Source organism: Grampus griseus (assembly GCF_964374135.1).
Source record: "Grampus griseus genome assembly, chromosome: 5".
Lineage (NCBI taxonomy): Eukaryota > Metazoa > Chordata > Mammalia > Artiodactyla > Delphinidae > Grampus > Grampus griseus.
Genome location: NC_138998.1, coordinates 73,713,386 through 73,740,721, shown reverse-complemented (window position 1 = coordinate 73,740,721; position 27,336 = coordinate 73,713,386). Strand labels below are relative to the sequence as shown.

Here is a 27,336-nt window from a genome sequence, read left to right as displayed (position 1 = left end):
ATTCAGAGAGGCTGGATGGAAGAGAAATACCAAAGGCCAGACCTTCATGGCTGCTCCCTTCTCCATCAGTCTTTGAAACACTCAAAATAAAAGCTCATACGTTGGGTTGAGGGGCCATGGATGGTTCCAAATTTTTACCGTTCTAGACAAAACGAGAGAGAGAGAAAGAGAGGGGGAAAAAACTCTTAGAAAAGAAGTATTCCAACAGAAACATATGAGAAAATTTAGATTCATAAATGATTAACATTATTGTAATTAATACAATTTGAATACTATTATTCAAATTAGAACCCATCGTGCTGTGTTCTTTATGCATTTTGGCTTATTTGATATTTACCCTCTGAGGTAGGCTTCATTTTAACCATTTCACAGATGAGAAAACAAACCCAGAGAAGTCAAATAACTTGTCTGAGATCACACAGCTCGTAGCAGGAAGGGCCAGGCTGTGAACCCAGGTCTGTCTGATTCTAAATCCCATGCCTGCTCAGCCACTAAAGGGCTTTCTTCAGAGGTTATACTTGAAGTAAGGGCTCCACTGTGGGGAAAGGGAGGTTTGAAATCAGTTCCATGGTTAAGGTTCACCTCAGGTAGGACCAAAGAGAGGTCCATCTCGGCTCTTGCTGGCTAGACCCTGTGTCCGACCCCACACGGCGCATTTTGTGCAAGTCATCCCTTCGTGCACGCATGGAACACTTAGATTCCATGACTGAAGGAAAGCTGATACGTAAAATCAACCGTGGGATTTCAAACTAAAAATAAGTCAGATTTTCCCAGAATATTCAAAGTGCGTTAAGATCCTCAAAGGATGACCCGCTCACCTGGGCCGCCTGCAGAAGCAACGCTCACACACGGGGAGTGGGGATACTGTGCTCCCCTTCCCCGGCCCCTCTACCACCCTCCCGGGTCCCCCCTCTCTTTCAGCCTCTTTATTTTTCTTCTGTCCTGGGGATACCTCACCCCTCCTTCTTTCCCTTTCTCCCCACTCTTCCTCTTTTAAACAAGTCATTTCTCTCCTTTCCTCTCTTCTTCCCCCTCTCTCTTCTCTGGCCACTTTTCCTCTCCCTTCTGTCTTGTCACTCCTCCCCAAGGGAGTCCTCTCTGACAGGCTTTCTCCTTTCAGTATTTCATTTGGTCACACTGAGCAATGCCAGCTACGATTCTCCAAAACAAATCTAACAAGGACAAGCTACTTGCCTTGAAAGTCCTCCCAAGGGAAAGAAAATATTATCGGCCTCACTTGCCTTGTCGCTTTAGAAATTGATCGGGTGGCCTTGTGGTCTGGGGTGGGGCGGGGAGGAAAGGAGAGATCTGCCTTCATGTGGGCTGGCTGGAAAGGATCCATGTAAACAGAACCATGTTTACATCCAACAGTCCTCCCCAGGCCTGCCCTAGGTCCTAGGCCCTTCAGCAGTCTGGGAATTGTCATCACAACCACTGGAGTTGTATCCCAAGAAACATATCATTTAAGGAGACCTTAAGGGCATGTGAATTAAGATTCCTTTTTTAGAGCTGAGGAAATAGATGAACAGATAAATTAAGTGGTGTGTCTAGTCACATAGATGGTCAGTGTTAGGGACCAAGTGGTGGTTACTTTCAATAGCTTTCGATTAAAAAAAAAGTCTACTGGGCAGCCAGGGCTGCTGATGATACAACAGCCAGGTCCCAAGTCGGCCCTAGGGCATTTCACTCTGCAAAGGCAAACAGAAAGCATGCAAAGACTCACCTAATAGTGTGCGCGGGGTATACCGCCCCGGACTACGTAGGGATTCTGTGGCTCACTCTCTCTGGGCAGGTTCACATCGATCTTAGGGAAGATCCTCCCGTCTGCTCCTAGATTGCTAAAGCCGGTATTCCGCAGTTGCAGATTTTGAAAATTGTCCTCAATCAAGTTCTGTTCTTCCACATTCCTCCTTTTGTTCTTTGAACTGTAATCAGTAACAAGAATTAGGGTCTGACAATGGCAGCAAGTTCCTTGAAGCAAAAGTTAATATTTTTTCTTCAAAATGTTTTGAATTTTTGAAATAATTTCAAATTTATATGTAAGTTACCAAAAACAAGAAAAATTACACAGAGCTCCCATACATCTATCACCCAGATTCCCCGACTGTCAACATTTCTGAACCATTTAAGAATAAGCTGCAGACCTGATGTCCATTACTGGTAATACGTCATTACTTCATTCAGTGTAGATTCCCTAAGTCTCCTCATAAGCTCCATGTAACCATCAAAACCAGAACGTTAACCCTGATCCAACGTTACCATCTAATTCCTCCAGTCCCATTTACATTTTGCTAATAATGTTAGTATTTTTCAGTGTGCTTTTGAATTATTTATGGAAATGGTAATAAAGTCAAAGAAAACGATGATTTGTGGTACAATTTTTCATTCAGGCAAAGTCAATGTCTACAGAAGCACCTCCGTGAACAAAATGAGTTCAAGGCATAAAGGTCTTAAGGAGAAATAGGAGTTTCCCACGTTGTTCTGTGGGCCCTCAAGGACCTCAAGTGTAGGCATTCAAAGCCAAGTGGATGGACCTGCAGGTGAGGGAGGCACCTGTCCCCCAATTAACTCTGATCATGACCCTTCTCTCCTTCTGGCCTGCAGCAACAGTCCTGCCCTGTTAGAATATGGGTAGTGGGGCCAGAGGCATCCATCATGGCCACAGGGCAGTCCTGGGGTGACTCTCAGACACTGGAACATCAGAAAGGAAGACCCACTCACCTGGTGACCCTGATGGTCAGCCCAGCCCGCCACGGAGTTCCTGCCCTGTGACAGCACTCCCATCTAAGGTAACTGACAAAAGGCTTCCTTCCCTTTGGAATGGGCAAGAAAGTATAATTCTTGGAGAGCTCCCAAGAGTCATCCATCTGTGGCTGAGCAAAGAGCAAACGGGGCTCTGCAGCAGGAAGGGGAACCGAGAACCGAGGCTCTCAAGGGGCACAAGCTCTATCACAGTCCCTGAGGACCCTGGAGACTGGGGCAGTGAGCCGGTCCACTGTGGAGGAAGCAGCCTTGCTCCAGAGTCAAATGTCCTGTCCCCCACACCCCCACCCCTGGAAAAGGGAAAGTCGTGTTCTCAGTTCCCAGCTTGGCATCCTTATAATCAAGTCTCTGGGGAAGAGTTAATATCATAATGGAGTAAAAGAAGAAAAAAAAAGAAACAAAATATTTTAGTAATGTAAACTCTATCCTCTCGCATTACAGTGCAAAAAAACCTATTTTGCCAAAATATAAGATATTAGCTAAAGGTAATTTTCAAAAAGTAGCTTTTTTTAAAAAATCAGAGTAGCTCCTCACTTGGCACATTTAGAATGGAATAGATGATAGTATTCCGTCTCTATTAATGGAAGGAACTTTATCTAAATGTTTGTAGAATAAATGAATGGACCCTACTTAAGTTTTTAAGAAGGGCATTTAAGGCACAAGCTGAGAAAAGGCCATGCAGAGGTAATGTTTCTACTTAACACCCAGGGGACTCAGTTAAGGTGGACGTTAGGCTATTTGCAGCGAGGTCCTGGGCAAGGGAGTGACTTAATGAAAATCATATTTGACAACATCAATGGAGTTAAATACTGCTAACAAAAGAGTGTTTTGTTTTGTTTTGTTTTTGAGCAGATAAAGGTTTATTGCAGGGCCAAGCACATGGGTGGCTTGTGCTCAAAAAAAAACCCCTGGGGCTTCCCTGTTGGCGCAGGGGTTGGGGTTCCGCCTGCCGATGCAGGGGACACGGGTTCGTGCCCTGGTCCGGGAAGATCCCACATGCCGCGGAGCGGCTGGGCCCGTGAGCCATGGCCGCTGAGCCTGCGCATCCGGAGCCTGTGCTCCGCAACGGGAGAGGCCACAACAGTGAGAGGCCCACATACCACAAAAAAAACCAAAAAAACAAAACCAAAAAAAAACCCCTGAACTCCCAAAAGAGTTTTTAATGACATCAGAAAACGGTTGCTATGTCACTTTATAGTATTAAGCAAAAACAAACCTCCACAAAAAAAATTTTAAAGCACAAAAGATACTAAATTACATATATAACATCATTTTAAAAAGTAGCAAAAAACCTGGAAGGATGTAGGCCAAAATGTTGGTTGCTTCAGGGTGGTGGGTTGTGTGGGTGACTTTTTAGTCTGCTCCTTTCCACATTTTCTATTTTCTTCAGTGATCATGGGTAGCTTATAGAATCAGAAGAAAATTCAGGTAAGACAAAAAGGGCAATGGTATTAGAGAGGCCTCGCCTTACTTTTCTTCTCTTGCCCGGGAAAGGCTGGGCGTGTTTGGAAACCAGAGTGTAATGCAGGTGGCACTGTGTCCCAGGAAAGGGACACTTCATCCCATACCTCGCTGAGAAGATGAATGCGATCACCAAGCCGAGAATGAGGATGCCAGCAATGGTGCCCACGATCGTGAGGATCAGCTGAAATGCTGAAAGGGAAAGGAGAAGAGTAGGAACGGCTTCCCCCAAGCAGACTCCCACTGTCTACTGCACAGGTACGTGTGTTCCCAGTGGTTCCTGGCCAAGAGGACAATTGGGCTCTGCTTTCTGACCCTCTTCCAGGACCAGGATGGGTGGGGGGCTCACCTCCTTTAGCCCTCTCTCTGCCCACCCCCAACCGTGTCTTCAGAACCCAATCAAAAGAGGCAACCTTGCCAGATAAAAGAAGTCCATAAGCACAGAGGAGGCCATGGTGGCAGGACCTTCCTGGGCTTTGTCGGGGGGTGAGATCTCATCGGAGGTCCACACTACCTCCTTACCTCTGCTGGTTTGCCTGCCTGCCTGCCAGAACGGACTTTGCTGATAAACTAGGGGAACTGGGTTGGAGTTAAAGTTGTCACTAACAGAGGAGCTTGATGGAATTGATGAGGGAAGAGACTGGAGGTTCATTACCACCCATTCTCCTCTGGGTCTGCTTGTTTGGTGCTCTTGAAATACAGCGGTGGGGTGGCAGGTAAGTGTAATTTTAACATACACAGCAGATTTCAAACACATAGTATGAAAAAAATGTAAACTATCTCATTAATCATCCTTGTACTGATTGCCCATTGAAATATTATTTTCTATATATTGAGTGAAATAAAATGTTACTAGAATCAACTTCACCTATTCCTCTTTACTTCTTAAAATTTACTCAGAGCTTTTAAAATCTGAAATTAAATCTGAAGCTCGTGTTACGTTTCTATTGGACGTTGCTGCTCTAGATCCCTTTGATCCTTTCTGCTACGTGACTGCCATATATGCCACCTCTAACCAGGATGCCAGGGACCATTAAGTCTGGAAAAAACCTCAAAGGTCATCTGATCCGCACTTGTCATTTCATAGGTGTAGACACTGAAAGCCCAGAAGAAAGAAATGACTTAGCAAACCCAGCCTCACAACAAAATACAGTAGAAATTAAAAGCATTTCTTATCACTAACTTTGTGGCTGGCTGGGAGGCTAACAGGAATATTCCCTTCATCTTGGATCATTGATCTTTTAGTTCATTATATAAAATGTAAAATATGAAATCACTTAAAGTATACAGTTAGTATTGTCCCAATCTGGTGGGGGTAGGGCCTGGGAGGGAACCAGGCAACTGAATTTATGACAACACATCCCAAATTAGTAAATAGCTCTGAGACAAAAAGATGATTTGAGTATTTGAATATCTGGTTTCTAGTTCTGCTCTACTGTGAACATAAACAGTTTTGGAATATACTGGTCTTTATCGTTTTTAGTAGCAGACAATGCATATTTAATCTAATGTAGGAAATGAATATAATGTTGGGATAAACTTCTTTGGCCTGGGACAAGTGCAGAGACACCAGCCCACCTCTTGGGCTGAGTTCTATTATTTCCCATAACAGAGAGGCTCTGCCCACAACCTAAGGGTGAGCATGGAGTGGCCTGACCCAGAAGACAAACTCCAGGTAGATTTTTCTCTCTCTTTATGAAACAAGCCAGAGACTTTGGGGGACTGAACAGAATTTTGAATGCGGTCAATGTCTGTTTCTTAGAAGCTTATTAACAAAGCAAGACTCTTCTACTCACGGTCTTCACAATCAACTCCGCTGTAGCCAAACGCACACCTAAAATACAAGGAGTAGGAGACCATGGTAAGGAGCCTTGTGGGAGCAGGTCAGAGTTCCCACCCCACCTCCACGTCTTCCTTGCACCTTTCTTTCATTCTCTCCTCCCCGTTCCGTCTCCTCTTTCTCTTTTCTTCCTTACGCTCCCATTCTTCCAGGTGAGTGTCTTTCACGGCACTCTGGAAGGTCGAGGGGGTACACAAGCCCGTGTGGTTCCGTTTGCTACCAACTGAACGCTCCATCTTCTGAGCGCCAGGAGGATTCAGCAGTTTGGGTGAAGCCGAGTCCCAGAGGCATGGAGCTTAGTGGGGCCCCCTCGGGCTGCGAGACCACCTGGCTCGGCCATTTATTTGCTGCCCTGTGAGTGGGGACGTGCCATTTATATTCTCCGAGCTTCAGTTTCCTCACCTGAGAATGGGGAATAAATACATTCCTGACTGTTGCTGTATGAGAAGCATTACCTGCTGTGGTTCCCAGCATACGGAGAATGTTCAAAAACTGATGATGATGATGGGGGTGGTGATGGTGATGCTCTGTACCTACCAACTTATGCCAGCAAACCAACTTCCAGACCCTAAACTCATACATATGTGACAAGCTCTATCCTTTTTGCCTAGTTTCAGCTACGACAAGATGAAGAAGGAGGGATTTCTCTTACGGTTGACAGATCCCACGATCATCTTCCTTGTAGTCTGGCAGGCACACGCAGGTAGCGTTCCTGCTGTCCTCCACTAGGCATTGCTTATTGTTCTGTGTGTTGCAGTCATCAGGACACTTTGGACCCAAAGCTTCAAAAGAGAGTGATTTCTGGGTAATTTTCAGAAACAACCCCTTCAACACCAAAGTGACACATCACAGAATACAATTTTTTCACGTTGCTTTTTCTGGGTAAAACGCGGTGCTCAGTGACTCTGCACTTGACGTGCGCCCTGTGAAGCGGCATGTGGGCCTCCTCACCAGCTCTTAGCCAAGGCCCTATCCAGGCCCACAGGACTAAAGCCAAAATTCACATCCCTCAGACTCTGAAATGCACATGGAAACTCGAGCAGGAAAGTGTGTACTTTGCAAATGCAAAAGGAGAGAGTGGAGGAGGCACGAAGAACATTTAGAAGCAGGTGGAACACTTACCAACACACAGGGGGATCTGTGGGTTCGGTCTCTGCAGCCCCGGTTTGCACTGACATAGTAAACCACTGGTGCAGTCATCTAGCCCATTCTCTTTCTCACAACCGTAATAATCACACCGATCTTGCTCTAAGAGGCACAAATAATTCAAAGACATATTTAGCAAGACAATATGGATAAGGTAACCTGTGAAAGCACCCCATTCCATTGTCGTTATTGTTGCCTTTTAACACATTTTGGGATTCAACCAATGAAAATCTGAGATTCTGAAATTCAACTCCCCAGGGGATCTCTTCTATAACTATTTCCTTATATTATTCAATTAAAATTAATTCAATCCAGTGCAAGGCAATGATGTTCCAAGTCTCTTTTGCATCTACCTCTTTGCTAGGTTCCACAAGGGACACAATAGCTGCATAAGTTTTGGACCCCATCTTTGGAGAGTTACCTGTTTATACCCTTAGAGAATCGCATCCAGCAACTTGTAATACAGGCTTTAAGTACAGTGGGAATTCAGGGGCTCAGGTAGCTAAAGGTAACATCGTGGAGGAGGTGGAAATCGGGCTAAGTCTTGAAAGATAGGGAAGACTTGAACAGTCAAAGGAGAGGCAAGGTCTAAGTGGAGTAAACAAGGCATGAAAAGAAGTAAAGTATTCTTGTCCAGGAGTGATGGAGTTGTACGTGGGCAGGGGAGAGGCAGTGTGGTGAGGAGGAACAAAAGTGAGAACTCTTGGCTCTACCGTTGATTGGCCGTGGGCTTTTTGTTCAAATGTTTAATGCGTGGTGGGTCCAAGTTCCCTCCATCTATGAAATGGGCTAATGATTCTTGTTTCACATGATTGTTGTGAGAACTGAATGAACTAATGTAAATGCAATTGTCCACTATAAGATACTCAGCAAGTAATCGTTCTTTTGTTCACTCATGGGTATAGCAGGGTTTCAATGTCAGGTTACGGACACTGACTTTTATCCTACAAGCCTGAGAATCCATTGATAGATTCTGAACAGAAGCATGGCATAAGAAAGCCATCTTTTAAGAATGTTAGTCTAGAAGCAGATTGGAAGACATTAGGGACAAAAAGATGAATCTGAGAATAGATTAGGGGGAGAGAATAGGAGCAGGTATAACAGATATGTGGTTACTCTCTTCTAAACATCCCAAACCTGTAACTAACCTTCCTTCATTACCTGCCATTTGAAAATGCCTCTAAATAAAAACCAGAGAAAGAGATTCTACAACTTTTGACACAGAAAAGAGAATCTGTCTTTGCAGCAGAAGAAAGAGAGCAGGAAAAAGTGTTTTTCTCTAAAAGTTCTGAGCTCTCCCTTCCATGTGCTGGGCGGCTCATGCTCCTGTGGCCGTCTCTAGCTGGTATCATTTGGTAATCTGTTAATGTACCTAAGAGCACATGCCTGGTCTCAGAGTGGAGAGATGCTGAGAAGAGTTGTCCAAAAAAAGAGCAATTCTCAGCCCTGAGACCAGATGGTTTCAAGTCTTCCAGGGCTCAGAACCAAGGCAGTTACTAAGTAGAACCAAATGAGAGAATTGCAAGGGTCCCCAACTTTATTTTGAAGAATGCACTGGTTATTTTCATCTGACAACCACTTGGAGTGGTCAGTCCCCATGCTGATGGGGATCCTCAACTTCCTCACACTTGCTAGAAGTCTCATTCAGCCCAAAGCAGAGCATATGATAAGGTTTTTGTCTTGCCTTGATGACAGTTTCATCTTCTGGAGGTAGAGGTTCTGACGGCATGAATTGCTACTGTGGACCAAATTCTGACCCTGAGGAGAAATTTATTCACAGGTAGAAGTGATGACTCCCTTGGAAGACAAGGACCAGGTGACAGCCAGAAAGAGAAGTATGACTGAGAGAGTAAATATTGAAATGTTCAAAAAGGATAAGGTGCAGTTCCATGGCATGAGACTCTGGAAGATGAAAACAGTTCAGGAAAGTAAGAAGCTCTGAAAATGTAATTCTAACTGTGCAGCTGCAAATGATCCCAACAAGCTGTAAAAAAAAAAAAAAGGGAGAGGGCCAGGTAATATAAGAAACTGGCATGGTTTGCAAAGGACGCTCTCAGATGAGAGACAAAATATAAAAAGAAGATCCCATAACCAAAGATGGAATATTAAAAGTGTGACAGAGACAGTCTAGAGTCCCAAATGAGCTCAGGCTTGCCACAAACAAAACCCAAAACAACAACAGCAACAAAAATCCAACAACAAAGAGCAAAGGGTTAAAAATAAAAAATGGGCAAATGAATGAAAGGGTGTATATGTTTTCCATGTTACAGGCGCTCATGGAAAGGCCAGGCCTGGTTGGTGTAATGTTGATGAATGACATGAGAAAAACAGAATGGCTTCAGAACAATTTTTCTCCAGTCTTGCCAGGAAATAATACTTGGATGGAAAAGAGTTGAATGGACATTGCTAAAGGGACCCATGGAGCGGGTACAGTGCAGGGGAACCCCCATCTTTTCTAATAGAATTTTAAGTGTTTTATTCCAGAGCATTTACATTCCAGGTCCTGAGAGAACAGTGATCATCTGTGAAATCTCGAAAAAGAGAGAAGGTGCTAGAAAACTATAAATGAACAGAATTTGATTATATTTTCAAAAAGAGAAATAAGTTTTGCAAACTAGGGCATGGAGGTTACAATAAGCAAAAAGCAAAAATTTAAGAGACTAAAGAAGGAGTCGCAGAAGGATCAAAATGAAAGATGAGGAAGGCAGAATGGGATCAGGAGAATGGTGAGTGGAGGTTCAGAGAGAAGAGGACTTCAGGAATGGGAGGATACTAGTATCAAATGTTACAGAAAAGTCAGATAAGTTGTGTCTCAACAGAGGCCTTTGGGTTTGGCAACCAGGACTGAGAACCAGTTGCACAGAGCTGCCCCCAGGGCTGGCCTTGGACACCTCTGAGATGAGGAACTCCTGATGACTGCTGTGGTGATTGAAGTAATAGTGCCAGTTTATTCCTGCCTTCCTGTGTCCATGCCCCTTCGTAGGGCCTGCCCCACTGTGCTTTGTCATGTGAATTGCTTTGGCCGTCAGGACAGTTGTAAATATAACATTAGCAGAGAGTGAGAAGCACCTGTGTACTGAAATGTGCCCTCTTGCTGCTCTTGAAACCCTTTTGGACTAACCTGCTGGAGGAAGGGAGATCATGTGGAGCAGAGACAAACTGTCCAGCTGAGCCATCTTAGATCAGTCAGCCCTCAGCTGATCTACCCGGCAGCTAATGGCCGATGCTTAAGTGAGCCAAGCAGAGATCAGCCGAGCCCCGCCTAGACGAGCAGAACTGCCCAGGTAAGCCCAGCCCAAATTCTGACCCACAGAATTATAGCGTTATAATAAATAAATGGTTGTTGTTCAGGCCACTAAGATTTGGGGTGTTTGTAACACAGTAAAAATGAATTGTTAACAGCTGTCCTGTGGGGGGGTTGTGTCGGCCTAAAGGGGAAACAGTATAGATAAAACTTTCTATAGCATTCGGAAAGCTAAAACTTGGTATACAGCCCTCTTGTTTCTCCTTTCTTCATCTTTCCTGGTCCAGAGGCTATTTGTCCAAGACTGCCTTCCAAGAAGAGGAACAAACTAGTCAGTCTGATGACTTGGGGGATGGTGATAAAGGAGCAGAAGCCAAATGACAGGGGAAACGGAGGGAGGAAGAAAGGACAGATTCAAAGGAAACTGGGAGATGTCCGTGGATTCAATTATTCAGTGCTTCTGGCCCCCTTCAAACATATAATAGAAAAATTTGTGAAAAGTAGATAGTTCTTCAGGTAATCATCGTATAAAATTATTTCATACTTACTGATGTATCCTGTAAACTCAGTTGCACTGTGTTCTATTGCTCTTTCAATGGCAAGTGATACGTTTTCTTCAGTTTGTTTTGTAGTTTCCATAAAAATGTTTACTACTGCTATGGCAACAGTATGCATTGCAGATCTTGCTGAAGGAGATGTGCTAAAAATGAAATGAATCCATCACTTGATGAATTGAACTGAAGCGTCAACAAATTGGTCTTCACAGCAGAAGCAAGAAGAAATATAATTCTGCAGCCTGTGGAAGGAAAACCACATTCACAGAAAGACAGACAAAATGAAAAGGCAGAGGACATTGTACCAGATGAAAGAACAAGACAAAACCCCAGAAAAACAACTAAATGAAGTGGAGATAGGCAACCTTCCAGAAAAAGAATTCAGAATAATGATAGTGAAGATGATCCAGTACCTAGGAAAAAGAATGGAGGCAAAGATCAAGAAGATGCAAGAAATGTTTAACAAAGACCTAGAAGAATTAAGAACAAAAACTTAGAAGAATTAAAGAACAAACAAACAGAGATGAACAATACAATAACTGAACTGAAAAATACACTAGAAGGAATCAATAGCAGAATAACTGAGGCAGAAGAACAGATAAGTGACCTGGAAGACAGAATGGTAGAATTCACTGCCACAGAACAGAATAAAGAAAAAAGAATGAAAAGAAATGAAGACAGCCTAAGAGACCTCTGGGACATTAAACACAACAACATTTGCATTATAGGGGTTCAAGAAGGAGAAGAGAGAGAGAAAGGACCACAGAAAATATTTGAAGAGATTATAGTCAAAAACTTCCCTAACATGGGAAAGGAAATAGCCAGGTCCAGGAAGTGAAGAGACTCCCATACAGGATAAACACAAGGAGAAACATGCTGAGACACATAGTAATCAAACTGACAAAAATTAAAGACAAAGAAAAATTATTGAAAGCAGCAAGGGAAAAATGACAAATAACATACAAGGGAACTCCCATATAAGGTTAACAGCTGATTTCTCAGCAGAAACTCTACAAGCCAGAAGGGAGTGGCATGATATATTTAAAGTGATGAAAGGGAAGAACCTACAACCAAGATTACTCTACCTGGCAAGGATCTCATTCAGATTCAATGGAGAAATCAAAAGCTTTACAGACAAGCAAAACCTAAGAGAACTCAGCACCACCAAACCAGCTCTACAACAAATGCTAAAGGAACTTCTCTAACTGGGAAACACAAGAGAAGAAAAGGACCTACAAAAACAAACCCAAAACCATTAATAAAATGGTAATAGAAACATACATAATTACCTTAAACATGAATGGATTAAATGCTTCAACCAAAAGACACAGGCCTGCTGGATGGATACAAAAACAAGACCCATATATATGCTGTCTACAAGAGACCCACTTCAGACCTACGGACACGTACAGACTGAAAGTGAGGAGATGGAAAAAGATATCCCATGCAAATGGAAATCAAAAGAAAGCTGGAGTAGCAATGTTCATATCAGATAAAATAGACTTTAAAATAAAGAACGTTACAAGAGACAAGGAAGGACACTACATAATGATCAAGGGATCAGTCCAAGAAGATATAACAATTATAAATATATATGCACCCAACATAGGAGCACCTCAATACATAAGGCAACTGCTAACAGCTCTAAAAGAGGGAATTGACAGCAACACAATCATAGTGGGGGACTTTAACACCTTACTTACACCAATGGACAGATCATCCAGAGAGAAAATTAATAAGGAAACATAAGCTTTAAATGACACTATAGACCAGATAGATTTAATTGATATTTATAGGACATTCCATCCAAAAAGAGCAGATTACACTTTCTTCTCAAGTGCACACGTAACATTCTCCAGGACTGATCACATCTTGGGTCACAAATCAAGCTTTGGTAAACTTAAGAAAACTGAAATCATATGAAGCATCTTTTCTGACCACAATGCTATGAGATTAGAAATCAATTACAGGGGGAAAAAATGTAAAAAACACAAACACATGGAGGCTAAACAATATGTTACTAAATAACCGAGAGATCACTGAAGAAATCAAAGAGGAAATTTAAAAATACCTAAAGACAAACTACAATGAAAACACGACAATCCAAAACCTATGGGATGCAGCAAAAGCAGTTCTAAGAGGGAAGTTTATAGCAATACAAGCCTACCTCAAGAAACATCTCAAATAAACAACCAAAGGTGTAACCTTACACCTTACACCTAAAGGAACTAGAGAAAGAAGAACAAACAACACCCAAAGTTAGTAGAAGGAAAGAAATCATAAAGATTAGAGCAGAAATAAATGAAATAGAAACAAAGAAAACAATAGCAAAGATCAATAAAACTAAAAGCTGGTTCTTTGAGAAGATAAACAAAATTGATAAACCTTTAGTCAGACTCATCAAGAAAAAGAGGGAGCTTCCCTGGTGGCACAGTGGTTGAGAGTCCACCTGCCGATGCAGGGGACATGGGTTCGTGCCCCGGTCCGGGAAGATCCCACATGCCACGGAGCAGCTAGGCCCATGAGCCATGGCCGCTGACCTGCGCGTCCGGAGCCTGTGCTCCACAATGGGAGAGGCCACAACAGTGAGAGTCCCATGTACGGCAAAAAAGAAAAAAAAAAAAAAGAAAAAGAAAAAGAGGGAAAGGACTCAAATCAGTAAAATTAGAAAGGAAAAAGGAGAAGTTAGAACAGACACCGCAGAAATACAAAGCATCCTAAGAGACTACTACAAGCAACTCTATGCCAGTAAAATGGACAACCTGGAAGAAATGGACAAATTCTTAGAGAAGTATAACCTCCCAGGACTGAACCAGGCAGAAACAGAAAATATGAACAGACCAATCACAAGTAATGAAATTGAAACTGTGATTAAAAATCTTCCAACAGCACCGCGATGAAGAGTGGCCCCCACTTGCCACAACTAGAGAAAGTCCTCGCACAGAAATGAAGAGCCAACACAGTCAAAAATAAATAAGTAAATAAATAAAAAGCCAAGCATTTGAAGCCCTTTAAAAAATAAATAAAAATAAAAAAATAAAAAAATAAATCTTCCAACAGGGCTTCCCTGGTGGCGCAGTGGTTGAGAGTCCGCCTGCCGATGCAGGGGACGCGTGTTTGTGCCGCGGTCCATGAGGATCCTACATGCTGCGGAGCGGCTGGGCCCATGAGCCATGGCCACTGAGCCTGCGCGTCCGGAGCCTGTGCTCCACAATGGGAGGGGCCACAGCCATGAGAGGCCCGCGTACTGAAAAAAAAAAAAAAAAAAAAATCTTCCAACAAACAAAAGTCCAGGACCAGATGGCTTCACAGGTGAATTCTCTCGAACATTTAGAGAAGAGCTAACACCCATCCTTCTCAAACTCTTCCAAAAAATTGCAGAGGAAGGACCACTCCCAAACTCATTCTATGAGGCCACCATCACCCTGATACCAAAACCAGACAAAGATCCTACAAAAAAAGAAAATGACAGACCAATATCACTGATGAATATAGATGCAAAAATCCTCAACAAAATACTAGCAAACAGAATCCAACAGCACATTAAAAGGATCATACACCATGATCAAGTTGGATTTATCCCAGGGATGCAAGATTCTTCAATATATGCAAATCACTCAATGTGATACACCATATTAACAAATTGAAGAATAAAAACCATATGATCATCTCAATAGATGCAGAAAAAGCTTTTCACAAAATTCAACACCCATTTATGATAAACACTCTCCAGAAAGTGGGCATAGAGGGAACCTACCTCAACATAATAAAGGCCATATACGACAAACCCACAGGAAACATCATTCTCAATGGTGAAAAACTGAAAACATTTCCTCTAAGATCAGGAAAAAGACAATGATGTCCACTCTCACCGTTATTATTCAGCATAGCTTTGGAAGTCCTAGCCTCAGCAATCAGAGAAGAAAAAGAAATAAAAGGAATACAAATTGGAAAAGAAGAAGTAAAACTCTCACTGTTTGCAGATGACATGATACTATACATAGAGAATCCTAAATATGCCACCAGAAAACTACTAGAGCTAATCAATGAATTTGGTAAAGTCGCAGGATACAAAATTAATGCACAGAAATCTCTTGCATTCCTATACACTAATGATGAAAAATTTGAAACAGAAATTAAGGAAACACTCCCATTTACCATTGCAACAAAAATAATAAAATGCCTAGGAATAAACCTACCTAGAGAGACAAAAGACCTGTAGACAGAAAACTGTAAACACTGATGAAAGAAATTAAAGATGATACCAACAGAAGGAGAGATATACCAAGTTCTTGGATTGGAAGAATCAATATTGTGAAAATGACTATACTACCCAAAGCAATCTACAAGTTCAATGCAATCCCTATCAAATTACCAATGGCATTTTTTACAGAACTAGGACAAAAAATCTTAAATTTTGTAGGGAGACACAAAATACCCCAAACAGCCAAATCAGTCTTGAAGGAAAAAAACAGAGCTGGAGGAATCAGACTTCCTGACTTCAGACTATACTACAAAGCTACAGTAATCAAGACAACATGGTACTGGCACAAAAACAGAAACATAGATCAATGGAACAAGATAGAAAGCCCAGAGATAAACCCACGCACCTATGGTCAATTAATCTATGACAAAGGAGGCAAGAATATACAATGGAGAAAAGACAGTCTCTTCAATAAGTGGTGCTGGGAAAACTGGAGAGCTACATGTAAAAGAATGAAATTAGAACACTCCATGACACCATACACAAAAATAAACTCAAAATGGATTCGAGACCTAAATGTAAGCCCAGACACTATAAAACTCTTAGAGGAAAACATAGGAAGAACACTCTTTGACATACATCACGGCAAGACTTTGTTTGATCTATCTCCTAAGGTAATGGAAATAAAATAAAAAATAAACAGGGGCTTCCCTGGTGGCGCAGTGGTTGAGAGTCCGCCTACCGATGCAGGGGACATGGGTTCATGCCCCGGTCCAGGAAGATCCCACATGCCGCGGAGAGGCTGGGCCCGTGAGCCATGGCTACTGAGCCTGCGCATCCGGAGCCTGTGCTCCGCAACGGGAGAGGCTGCAACAGTGAGAGGCCCGCGTACCGCAAAAACAAAAAACAAACAAACAAAAAAATAAACAAATGGGACCTAATGAAACTTAAAAGTTTTTGCAAGCAAAGGAAACTACAAACAAGATGAAAAGACAATCCTCAGAATAGGAGAAAATATTAGCAAATGAATCAACAGACAAAGGATTAATCTCCAAAATATATAAACAGCTCATGCAGCATAATATTAAAAACACAAACAACCCAATCAAAAAATGGGCAGAAGACCTAAATAGACATTTCTCCAAAGAAGACATACAGATCGCCAAGAAGCACATGAAAAGATGCTCAACATCACTAATTATTAGAGAAATGCAAATCAAAACTACAATGAGGTATCCCCTCACACAAGTTAGAATGGGCATCATCAGAAAAGCTACAAACAACAAATGCTGGAGAGGGTGTGGAGAAAAGGGAACCCTCTTGCACTGTTGGTGGGAATGTAATTGATATAGCCACTATGGAGAACAGTATAGAGGTTTCTTAAAAAACTAAAAATAAAATTACCATATGACCCAGCAATCCCACTACTGGGCATATACCCTGAGAAAACCATAATTCAAAAAGACACATGCACCTCAATGTTCATTGCAGCACTATTTACAATAGTCAGGTCATGGAAGCAACCTAAATGCCCATCGACAGACAAATGGATAAAGAAGTTGTGGTACATATGTACAATGGAATATTACTCAGTCATAAAAAGGAATGAAAGTGGGTCATTTGTAGAGAAGTGGATGGATCTAGAGACTGTCATACAGAGTGAAGTAAGTCAGAAAGAGAAAAACAAGTATCCTATATTAACGCACATATGTGGAACCTAGAAAAAATGGTACAGATGAACCAGTTTGCAGGGCAGAAATAGAGATACAGATGTAGAGAACAAACGTATGGACACCAAGGGGGGAAACTGGAGGGGGTGGTGGTGTTGGGATGAATTGGGAGATTTTGATTGATATATATACACTACTATGTATAAAATAGATAACTAATAAGAACCTGCTGTATAAAAAATAAATAAAATTCCAAAAAGAAAAAAAAAATGGTCTTCAGACCTCCCAGACTCTCAGATCTCTCAGCACTAGTCCCTACCCATTGTTTTGTTTTTTGGGTTTTTTTGCGGTACACGGGCCTCTCACTGTTGTGGCCTCTCCCATTGCGGAGCACAGGCTCCGGACGCGCAGGCCCAGCGGCCATGGCTCACGGGCCCAGCCGCTCCGCCGCACGTGGGATCCTCCCGGACTGGGGCACGAACCCGTGTCCCCTGCATCGGCAGGCGGACTCTCAACCACTGCGCCACCAGGGAAGCCCCCCACCCATTGTTTTATATCCACCGTTGAGGTTCACATAAGGAGGCATGGGGTTGCCATAAGATGGCCATTTATAGGCCTAGAGATCTCTATTCGGCATGCATTCGGAGGAAATCTAGGGCTATAGCAAGGTCTTGTTGGAAGATACTAGAAAAATTGTGGACAATCATTTTTAGGATTAAGGAGCCTGGAGTGAACCAGAAGTAGAATAAGTGATATCTGAAACAGTAAGCTGTCACTTTCTGCAGAAAGTCAAGAGTAGGTCTCTTGATGAGCTGTAAAATCTCAGATTTGTGCTTTGAGAGACACAGAGGGGTGTGTGTTCCTCCCTGTGCACAGAGAGAACAGTAATCAACCATACAGAGTCTGGATCATTCCAAGAAAGGGCCCAGGAAGCCAGAAGTCAGCTTCAAAGTGTGTGTGTGTGTGTGTGTGTGTGTGTGTGTGATTGGACCTGGGCACACCTGACCCAGAGGAGAACTGATCCCAAGGAGGGATGGGGCGGTGAGAAGCATCAGAATATAATACCAAATCACATCACCAGATACTAAGTGCTTGCTACGAGCAAGACATCATAAGAATCTCTCTAATCAGCGCTGCAACTTGGGGCCCTGAGATCAGCTGTACCAAGTTCTAATTCTTTCATTGTCCAAAAAAGAATCAAGTGATACAACCACTGAGAGAGAAAAAAAAGGACTTTAAAAAACTTCTTCCTGCCATTCGCCCAGCGGTGGGTGGTTGCCACAGCTGGTTTAGGTCCCCGACCACTGGGCCCCCTTGTCAGGAGGAGGCAGCCTCCGGGCTGGGGAGAAGGCACTGCCACCTCGGGCGGCCAACGCGGTCCCCTGGGACAGTGCACTTCCTGGCCTCGGTTCCCCGCTGAGTTCGGTTTCCGGGGTTCAGGCCCGACTCCCCTTCCTGGTCTCTCTTCTCTCGCTGGGCCGGTTTATCAGGAGAAGATTGTTTTCCAGGGCTAGAAACTGGACTTCTGATGACGTTTGACCCAGCGGCAGTAATAGCAAGCAACGTGATTTCAAAGCTGGACTCAGCTTTTGTTTCTTCCCTCTTGTAATCACAAAACCCATTTCGGACCAGGAATTCCAATCATGTCTGTGATGGTGGTGAGAAAGAAGGTGACACGGAAATGGGAGAAACTCCTAGGCAGGAACACCTTCTGTTGTGATGGCCGCGTGATGATGGCCCGGCAAAAGGGCATCTTCTATTTGACCCTCTTCCTCATCCTGGGGATGTGTACACTCTTCTTCGCCTTCGAATGCCGCTACCTGGCTGTCCAGCTGTCTCCTGCCGTCCCTGTGTTTGCTGCCATGCTCTTCCTTTTCTCCATGGCTACACTGTTGAGGACCAGCTTCAGTGATCCTGGAGTGATTCCTCGGGCCCTCCCAGATGAAGCAGTTTCATAGAAATAGAGATAGAAGGAAAGGGACTTCCCTGGTAGCACAGTGGTTAAGAATCTGCCTGCCAATGCAGGGGACACGGGTTCGAGCCCTGGTCCGGGAAGATCCCACATGCTGTGGAGCAACTAACCCCGTGCGCCACAACTACTGAGCCTGCGCTCTAGAGCCCGTGAGCCACAACTACTGAAGCCCACACGACTAGAGCCCATGCTCTGCAGCAAGAGAAGCCACTGCAGTGAGAAGCTCACGCACCGCAACAAAGAGTAGCCCCTGCTCGCCGCAACTAGAGAAAGCCCATGTGCAGCAACGAAGACCCAATGCAGCCAAAAATAAATAAATAAAAATTTATTTAAAAAAAAAAGAGTAGAAGGAAATATACCAAAATGCATAAATATCCCTGAGTTGAGAGACCGTCGGTGATTTTTTTGTCTTCTATTCATATTTTGTTTTTTCCAAATTTTTTACAGTAAGCATATATTACTCTTATTTTTAAATAATTGTTTTTCTGATTCTAAATATTACCAGTCTTTTTTCATGCATATATTTTATTTTTGCAAGGTAAAATCCTTTATGCATGCTTCTTTTTAGCGTACATTTTCATTTTTCAGTATGTTGTGAATATTTTCCTGTCATCATTTAAAATGTGTACATCATTTGAAATGGCTGCATAATATTCCATCCCATGCATGTATCATAATGTACTTAATCAACCTCCTATTATGATACTGAGGTTATTTTCAGTCTTTCACTATTAAAAGGGACGTCTGTGACCAAAAAACTCCAAAAAACAAAAAAAAAACAACAACAAAAACTTCTTCCCTCTCTGATTTGTGGCTGTGTGTTTTTAAGACTCAGGATATATATTTTCCTGTCCAATTGTTTTCCTATACTCCTTTCTGACTTTTGAAGAAATAGAGAAGCTTGAAAACATAGCCAGCCTACTTAGAAAATGTTCACAGCCATGTGGGTTCTGCAGAACAATCCAGAATATCCAAAACATGAACCAAATTCTGTTTTTAGGAATGATCACCTCAAAAGGGAGTCCAAAAGCAAAATGGGCTTCAGAGTTCTAATTTAACATTTCCTATCATGATTGGTTCATGATGGGATTTGGAGGTGACAGTGGAAGGTATAGGGCAGTGAGAAAGGGGTACTTGATACAAGCTTTCTTTATCTGTTGAAAGATGACCAGAGATCTATGGTATAATTTTGCAGCGGGGCTAGGAAAGAAATGCCATCCATAATGCATTCATTTAAAGAACCTGCTAGCATACTCTCCAATTCAGGAGACAAGACATGACACTTACAGAACAGTTCAAGGAAATGATGGAGCGGTCGTGTTCTTAAGTGACAAAAAGCTGTAGTATAAATGACTAGAGCACTAGCCTCTGAGTTAAGAGCCCAGAGATCTAGACCCAGGATAGCCACCATCTTTTGTGGTCCAAGACCAGTCCCAGCTTCCCTCAGCCTGAGTGTCCTCCTCTGTCCAAAGAGAGATTTGAGTGTTAGAGAAATTCTGAGGATCCTTCCAATTCCAACATTTGGACAGTAAATAAAGAGCTTGGGGATTCAGAGGAGAGAGCACTGGTATGGAGCCTAAGAAATGCCTTCTGAGGTGAGACTGAGGTCTATTTGCCTGCCATGGCCCCCTTGCTGGGGGAGTCGCTCCTGTCAGGACACTGAGCTCACAGGTAAGGGGTTGCCTCCAAAACTCCCCTTCCAGTAACTCCTTAAGAACGGAAGGAGTGCCACAGTTTCCCCAAGTGACTCTGTGGGACCAGCTCTCCATCATACTTGCAGGGTCCCATATTCTGGAAGGGAAACAGAAGGGGAACTAACTTGTTGAAACTGACTATGTGCCAGGCACTTTGCACAGGGAATCTTTCCAAAGGTATCTCATTTACTCCTCCCAGGGTTCTGGGGAGGTTGATCAGATTATCCCAGTTATAGAGATGAGGCAACAAAAGTTCAGAGAGGTTAAAATGCCTACCCAGTCACACAGCAATAATGTGCCAAGGCAGGGATCCAAGCATAGATTTACACCTCATTGTTCCTGTTTTTATCCAGTCATCCTGATGCATGAGCTCCCTGTTGTCCCCTAAATCAAACCTAATGTCCTTCAACAATGCATAGACCTTCAGGAGTCTGCTGTACCTCCAGCTTCCAGCCTGTGTGTTGGGGCCCAGCCTCTCTGCCTGCTGCTTGCACCGTGCCTCCCATTAAGCTGCCTGCCAGCCTTCTGGCTACCCATCACATGTGCACCTTGCTCACCGCCAAGATCAAAACTCACCACTTTTAGGAGGTCTTCTCTGAATTCACATATCTAAATATATATAGTATGTTTTTCCACAAAGGACTTGACAAAGTTTATAAAGATAGATGCAATAGTAAAACCATAAAATATAAATACATTAAAGCTGCTTTTTCTGCATGGTTCTGTTCACCTTAGAGCAGTGGTCCCCAGCGTTTTTGGCACCAGGGACCGGTTTCATGGAAGACAATTTTTCCACCAATAGGGGCGGGGATGGTTCAGACAGTAATTCGAGCGATGGGGAGCCGTGGGGAGCCATGGGGAGCCGTGGGGAGCGGCAGATGAAGATTTGCTCTCTTGTTGCTCACCTCCTGCTGTGCCGCCCTCTGGGGTTGAGGACCCCTGCCTTAGAGCATTCTTTCCTCAGCCTGTAGCACTCATGTATCGATACGCTTCAGAGGAGGCCAAGATGGAATCACTAACTTCTTGAGAATCCTCCGCCCCTTTGGGTTCCCAAAGAGCATGCAACCCTGCTCACTGCACGTTGCTATGCTCACTGCATTCTCGTTCTTACTGTAGAAAGAGCTCACGACAGGCCCTGCAGTAGCCAGGTGCATGACTGGGGTCTTCCTGTCTGCCTCATTCCCCCCTATGAGGGAAGAGATGGCCGTGAGCCATTCATTCTCCTCCTGACCCCCTGGAATGCACATTCCAGGGATTGACCAGGTGTGATTTGTAGCCAAAGCATCAAACCAAACAAAGAGAGGTGATGCCCTGGGCTATGTGGGCAAGTTGCTGAGTAGCCAATCACAGGCAGCATCTTGCTATCCCCAGGTTACACCCTGCCCACCCAGGCCAGGGTCAATGTGACGTCAGAGGCAGGGCCCTCTGTGGTACTCAGACTAATCATCTCTTCTTGACCTGTGACTAGCCATCCTAGGGCCTCAGTGCCACATGGGGTATGCAAGAGAACACAGAAGTTAGGCAAACACAACCTGCTTCCAAAGTACCCCATCAGTCCACAGCAAACTTACCTTAATTTACCAATTACAGTCTGCCTGTAATCAGAACTGTCAAATGCCTTTTCAAACTGTGGAGAAAAAGAACAGAATTAAGAACAACTACAAAGAGAGGGGGAAAGTGATATTACATCTAGGTTTTAACATAAATCCATTTCTAAACTCATTTATGTAACTATAACACAACAAATTATTTGTTCTTTCCATGCGCTCTACTGAAAGGTATTTCAGTAATTTTTGCTGTAACATAGGAAGATTCTGATATAATTCAGAGCCACCCAGGAAAAAGATGGAAACCTGAAGCACCCAGCCAAATCAATACTCTTAAAAATAACGTGACTGACTTGTTTTGTCTTTTCAAAGTTACTGTTAGACTTACATATATGCATGCTTTATACACTCATCAGTTTACCTAAGGAAGACTTAAATGCCTACCTTACCAAGGCATCATGCCTGAGACATAGAGATTACCAAGATGGGCAGACCCAGCTTCTGATCAAATAAGAGGTTACACCATGAAGTTGAGAGAGGTAAGTGACAGAGAGAGTAGAATCTACCGTGGAGGTTCAAAGAAACTCTCATCTAGTCGCAGAGAACCAGAGAGGGCTTCATAGAAGAGATGGGCTGTAAAGCATTTCAGTAGGTAGTGCGGGGCCAGGAAGTGGAAGAAGGAGCAGCCCACACCAATGCTCAGAAGCAGTGTGCCTCAGAAGGCAGCAGGCTGAGGTGCCAAACTTCTCCGCTTAGCTTTTGCAAAATTTAACTGCTTTGAACCTCACTTTCTCATTGGAAAATTTGAGATAGCAGTAATTCCCACCACATAGGGCTATCATGCGTAGAAAGTGAGATAGAATATATGATACATGGCTTTGTGAGCTGGAAGGGGCTCCAGCACAGGTAGATCTTCTTAGGCCTGAGTTGCGTTCCAAGAGCAGAGACAATTCTAGATACTTGTTAAGAAGTGGCCAGAGATTAAGCTGGGACCTCTGGCAGGGGTGAGGTGGAGGTAGGATGGGGGTCTCAATTAGAACATAAGTTCTTTGATGCCAAGAATGGGGTTCGTTTTCTCTTTCTTATGACACCCCCCTACCGCCTGCCACCTGCCCATCCCCATGCCTATTCCATAGCACTCAGCGCAGGGCAATCCCTAGGAAACACTCAACAAACACCAGTTGACCGATGATTGAATGACTTAACTGTGAAAGACATGACCTTGGACACGTCTTCCTCTCTTTGGACCCCATCTCCATATTTATTACATGAATGTTGAACTGGGTTGGTGCAAATTTTTTTATTATATAATCCAAGAATTTTATTATTTTTCTCCCATGGGGACCCCACATTTAAAAAAATCATGGCAACCAATGTCATTTAAAAAGATGTTAAATCATTTCTCTTTTATTCTAGTCAAATTCAAATACATTTGATGCTCTAGTTAGTCTGGGCAACCTTGTATCCAGAATATGTCCATATTCCTTCTAATTCTTTTACATATCAGGAAGAGCTGGTATTTCTGTAAACCATCAGGGCCCTGGGAATCTACTTAGGAACAGGTTCACTGGATGACCTCCAAGGTTCTATCCAGCTCCCCTACTGACCACTTTTTGCACTTTTAATTTTCTTAATCCCAAAAAATGAGATTGCAAAATTAGCATCGGCATAGGAAAAAGGTCTTCCATTTTTTTTCTTCTATCAGGTCACCCTTTGAGGATTTGCAGACATACACCTCTCAGTCTGAAGGGCTGCAGGACTGGGCAGGAGGGCAGGAACCATGCTAACAGGCCTGCCCAGACCTCATTGCACAACAGAGCCAGCAGGGAAGAAGAAGCAGCCCTGAGGTCAGGCAGGTCTGGGTTCAAATCCCCCGTCCTCACTCATCAGCTGGGTGTCCTTCCGTCAGTTACTTAGCCTTCCTGATCCTTGACTGTTATTCTGTACTTTCTGGTCCATTTTCATGGCCACTGTGCTTCCTGGGCCCCCATTAAGACATTAGTTTTTTAAAGTGTTTCTCCAAGAGAACCCTCTTGCACTGTTGGTGGGAACGTGAATTGGTACAGCCACTTTGGAGAACAATATGCAGGTTCCTTAAAAAACTAAAAATAGAACTACCCATACGACCCAGCAATCCCACTACTGGCCATATACCCTGAGAAACCATAATTCAAAAAGAGTCATGTACCACAATGTTCATTGCAGCTCTATTTACAATAGCCAGGACATGGAAGCAATCTAAGTGTCCATCGACAGATGAATGAATAAAGAAGATGTGGCACATATATACAATGGAATATTACTCAGCCATGAAAAGAAACGAAATTGAGTTATCTGTAGTGAGGTGGATGGACCTAGAGACTGTCATACAGAGTGAAGTAAGTCAGAAAGAGAAAAACAAATACCGTCTGCTAACACATATATATGGAATCTAAAAAGAAAAAATTGTTCTGACGAGCCTAGGGGCAGGACAGGAATAAAGACGCAGACGTAGAGAATGGACTTGAGGACATGGGAAGGGGGAAGGGGGAAGGGTAAGCTGGGACGAATTGAGAGAGTGGCATGGACTTATATATACTACCAAAATTAAAATAGATAGCTAGTGGGAAGCAGCTGCATAGCACTAGAGCAGTGGGATAGGGAGGGTGGGAGGGAGGGAGATGCAAGAGGGAGGAGATATGGGGATATATGTATATGTATAGCTGGTTCACTTTGTTATAAAGCAGAAACTAACACACCACGGTAAAGCAATTATACTCCAATAAAGATGTTAAAAAAAATTAAAAATAAAGTGTTTCTCCACCTAGAGTTCTAAGACATATTTCCAAGCTAACATTTGTCCCTTCAAAACTAAATTTTGAGAAACACTGGCTGGACACCCTCTCTAAGACCTTCCAGGTCTGACATCTGTGGTTCCAGAATAGAGATCTCCATCTCTTTCATGTCGACACACTCACAAGAATCAAAATGAAATGAAGTTGTTGCTCATTTCGACATTTTTGACAATGGGAAAAAGAAGTAACATATAATTCAGATGGAGTTCCTCTTCCAGACATTAAAAAAGCCAGAAGAGTATGCAAATTTGATTGTAAAAAGGAAAAAAAAATCATCTTTAATTTTTTTTCTCTTCAATTCTATGGAAGGAATTTATTTTAAAACAGCATTACATTTCTCTGTCCACTTAAAAATATTTAAGAATATTTATGTATGAATGAGTACGGCATGGCTGGAGGTGGCTTCTAAAAGCCCTCTGCTGTGCCAGATGTTACCCCTCCAGGTGCAGGATGACGGTGAGTACCCAGGGGCCCAGAGGAGCCTGGGCAACCAGGAAGCAGTGGCCCCCAGGAGTTTGGAACAGCTACTGTTTACAAACCAATAAGCATGCATTTCACTGCTTGATCCACCGGTACAGCTGTACCAGCATGTACCACCCGAATACCAGTCTACACTCTACAAGTCAGTGTTAGAATAAAGAATATTTAGAGAGGAAGGATGTTTGGAAAATACTTACAAATCTAGTAATGTTAAAGTATAATTCCTGATAAGCCACAGAATTTCTATCTTCTAAGTCAGATGTAGGTGATATATTGGCCATAATCGTACCAGGGAATATCTTTCCTGAAATTCAAGCAGAATCTCTCTGTGATATTTAATGTAAAGAATGCTACATAATATTCTATGAAATACATCTTTCCTTCATTGATGCAGTCATTTTTTGTTTTCAGTGCTTTTAATTATTTAAGAGGGAAAAAAACAGTTGCAAAGAACATCTTCGTGCACAAACCTTTCTACATATGGAGTCATTTACTTAGAGTGGATCCCCAGAAATGAGAGTATTAGTGCTAAAAACAGGAACAGTCTTTTGGCTTTGGGGATATCTCTAATTTCTGTGGCCAACACAATGCATTCATTTCTTGTACAGTTGGTCTGTTCTGGCAAGGAGGGATATTTCTCATTCACAAAACAGACAAAAACATGGAACTCAGGAAACAGCCTTGGACTTTCATAGCGCCCAGCTGATATAACCAAAAAAGTATAGGGTCGATTTGCTCTTAAAGTTCATTTCCAGAGCTGAGAGGCTCTCAAGTCTCCAAAAATAGGGTTTGCTGTTATAGAACAAGCAAATCCTATGACAGAGAACTAACCAAGGTCAGAGACCAGGTTCCTGGTTCGTCTGACTCTGTGGTTTTAGGAAATCACCTTATTCTGCATCAGTGTCCCCATGTAATAGCACCACTTTGTATTTATGCAGCCTGTGTACTTTTCCAGGGACTCCGACATCTATCATTCTCATTTTGACCCCGTGACACCGTTCCCTTGAACAGTTGAAGTGAAGGGACCCATCTACTCCCGTACCTCTAGGACTAGCTCACAAATCTGAATTGGTCTATTTCCTTTCCCACTAGGTTCCATTGAGATAAAGACAGGAAGCATTTTTCTACTTGGCTGGTCTTTGTTGCCTCCAAATTTTCCTCTAACTTTAGTATTCTGGAAGCTCTTTTTGCCATTATTTTAAGTTTTCTACTCCACTTAGGTCTGAGGTGCAGCTCTCCATGATCCATCCTTTGTAACTCACCTTTCTCGCATGTATGAGAGTTATAGTAATACCCTTCTGAACACAGGCAAAACCGGCTATCATGCAGATTAACACATGAAGAATCACCCTTACAGGGATCCTCTTGGCAAGGGCTTCTGGAACCTGAGATACAGTAGAAAGAGATTAAAAATCCATAGGATAACAACAAATAACACCAAGAAACATACTTTTAAATCTCCTGGGCTCTTTCTATTCCTTGGCTGTGTTACTCCAGGGCACACCCTTAGAACAGCTGAAACAAATACATATTTTCTTATGTTTCTAGGAAGTTTGTTGCTAAAATTCTAGAGCCAAGCGCTTGTCAACAGTAAAGGTCAGAGGTTGGTGGGTAAGAGTCTGCTCAGACAGAGACAGCAGTCTTCTAACTCCAAGGAGTAAAGAAATCCTTTGGACCTCAAGGATCCTCCAGAACCTTGATGTCTGGTTCTCTAACACTAGGTAGAACTCTCCAAAACCATTTTAGAGAAAGCATCGTATTTTTTTTTGAAGATATGAATAATTGACTTACAGGGAAGACCAGGCCAAAAGCTCCCCAAAGAAACTAGATATTGTATTCTGGTTAGCATACATGGTATACAGACCCATGAGGAAAGGCAAGGGAGAGTAAGGGAACAGTGTGGACTAACTCAGTGATGATTCTAAGA

The 27,336-nt window shown here is 42.9% G+C and overlaps 1 protein-coding gene across 1 annotated transcript; it reads right to left on the bottom strand.

The window, feature by feature from the left end:
* Positions 1-60: 60 nt before the first annotated feature.
* On the bottom strand, positions 61-25,705 carry MUC13 (mucin 13, cell surface associated). The gene is made up of 9 exons (XM_082655312.1): positions 25,607-25,705; positions 22,120-22,175; positions 11,003-11,154; positions 7,187-7,312; positions 6,717-6,846; positions 6,021-6,058; positions 4,332-4,416; positions 1,724-1,925; positions 61-142 (listed from the first exon to the last, which is right to left on the bottom strand). The coding sequence occupies exons 1-8, from the start codon at positions 25,688-25,690 to the stop codon at positions 1,724-1,726; spliced, it is 873 nt and encodes a 290-aa protein (XP_082511438.1). The 5' UTR covers positions 25,691-25,705; the 3' UTR covers positions 61-142.
* Between the last annotated feature and the right edge of the window lie 1,631 nt (positions 25,706-27,336).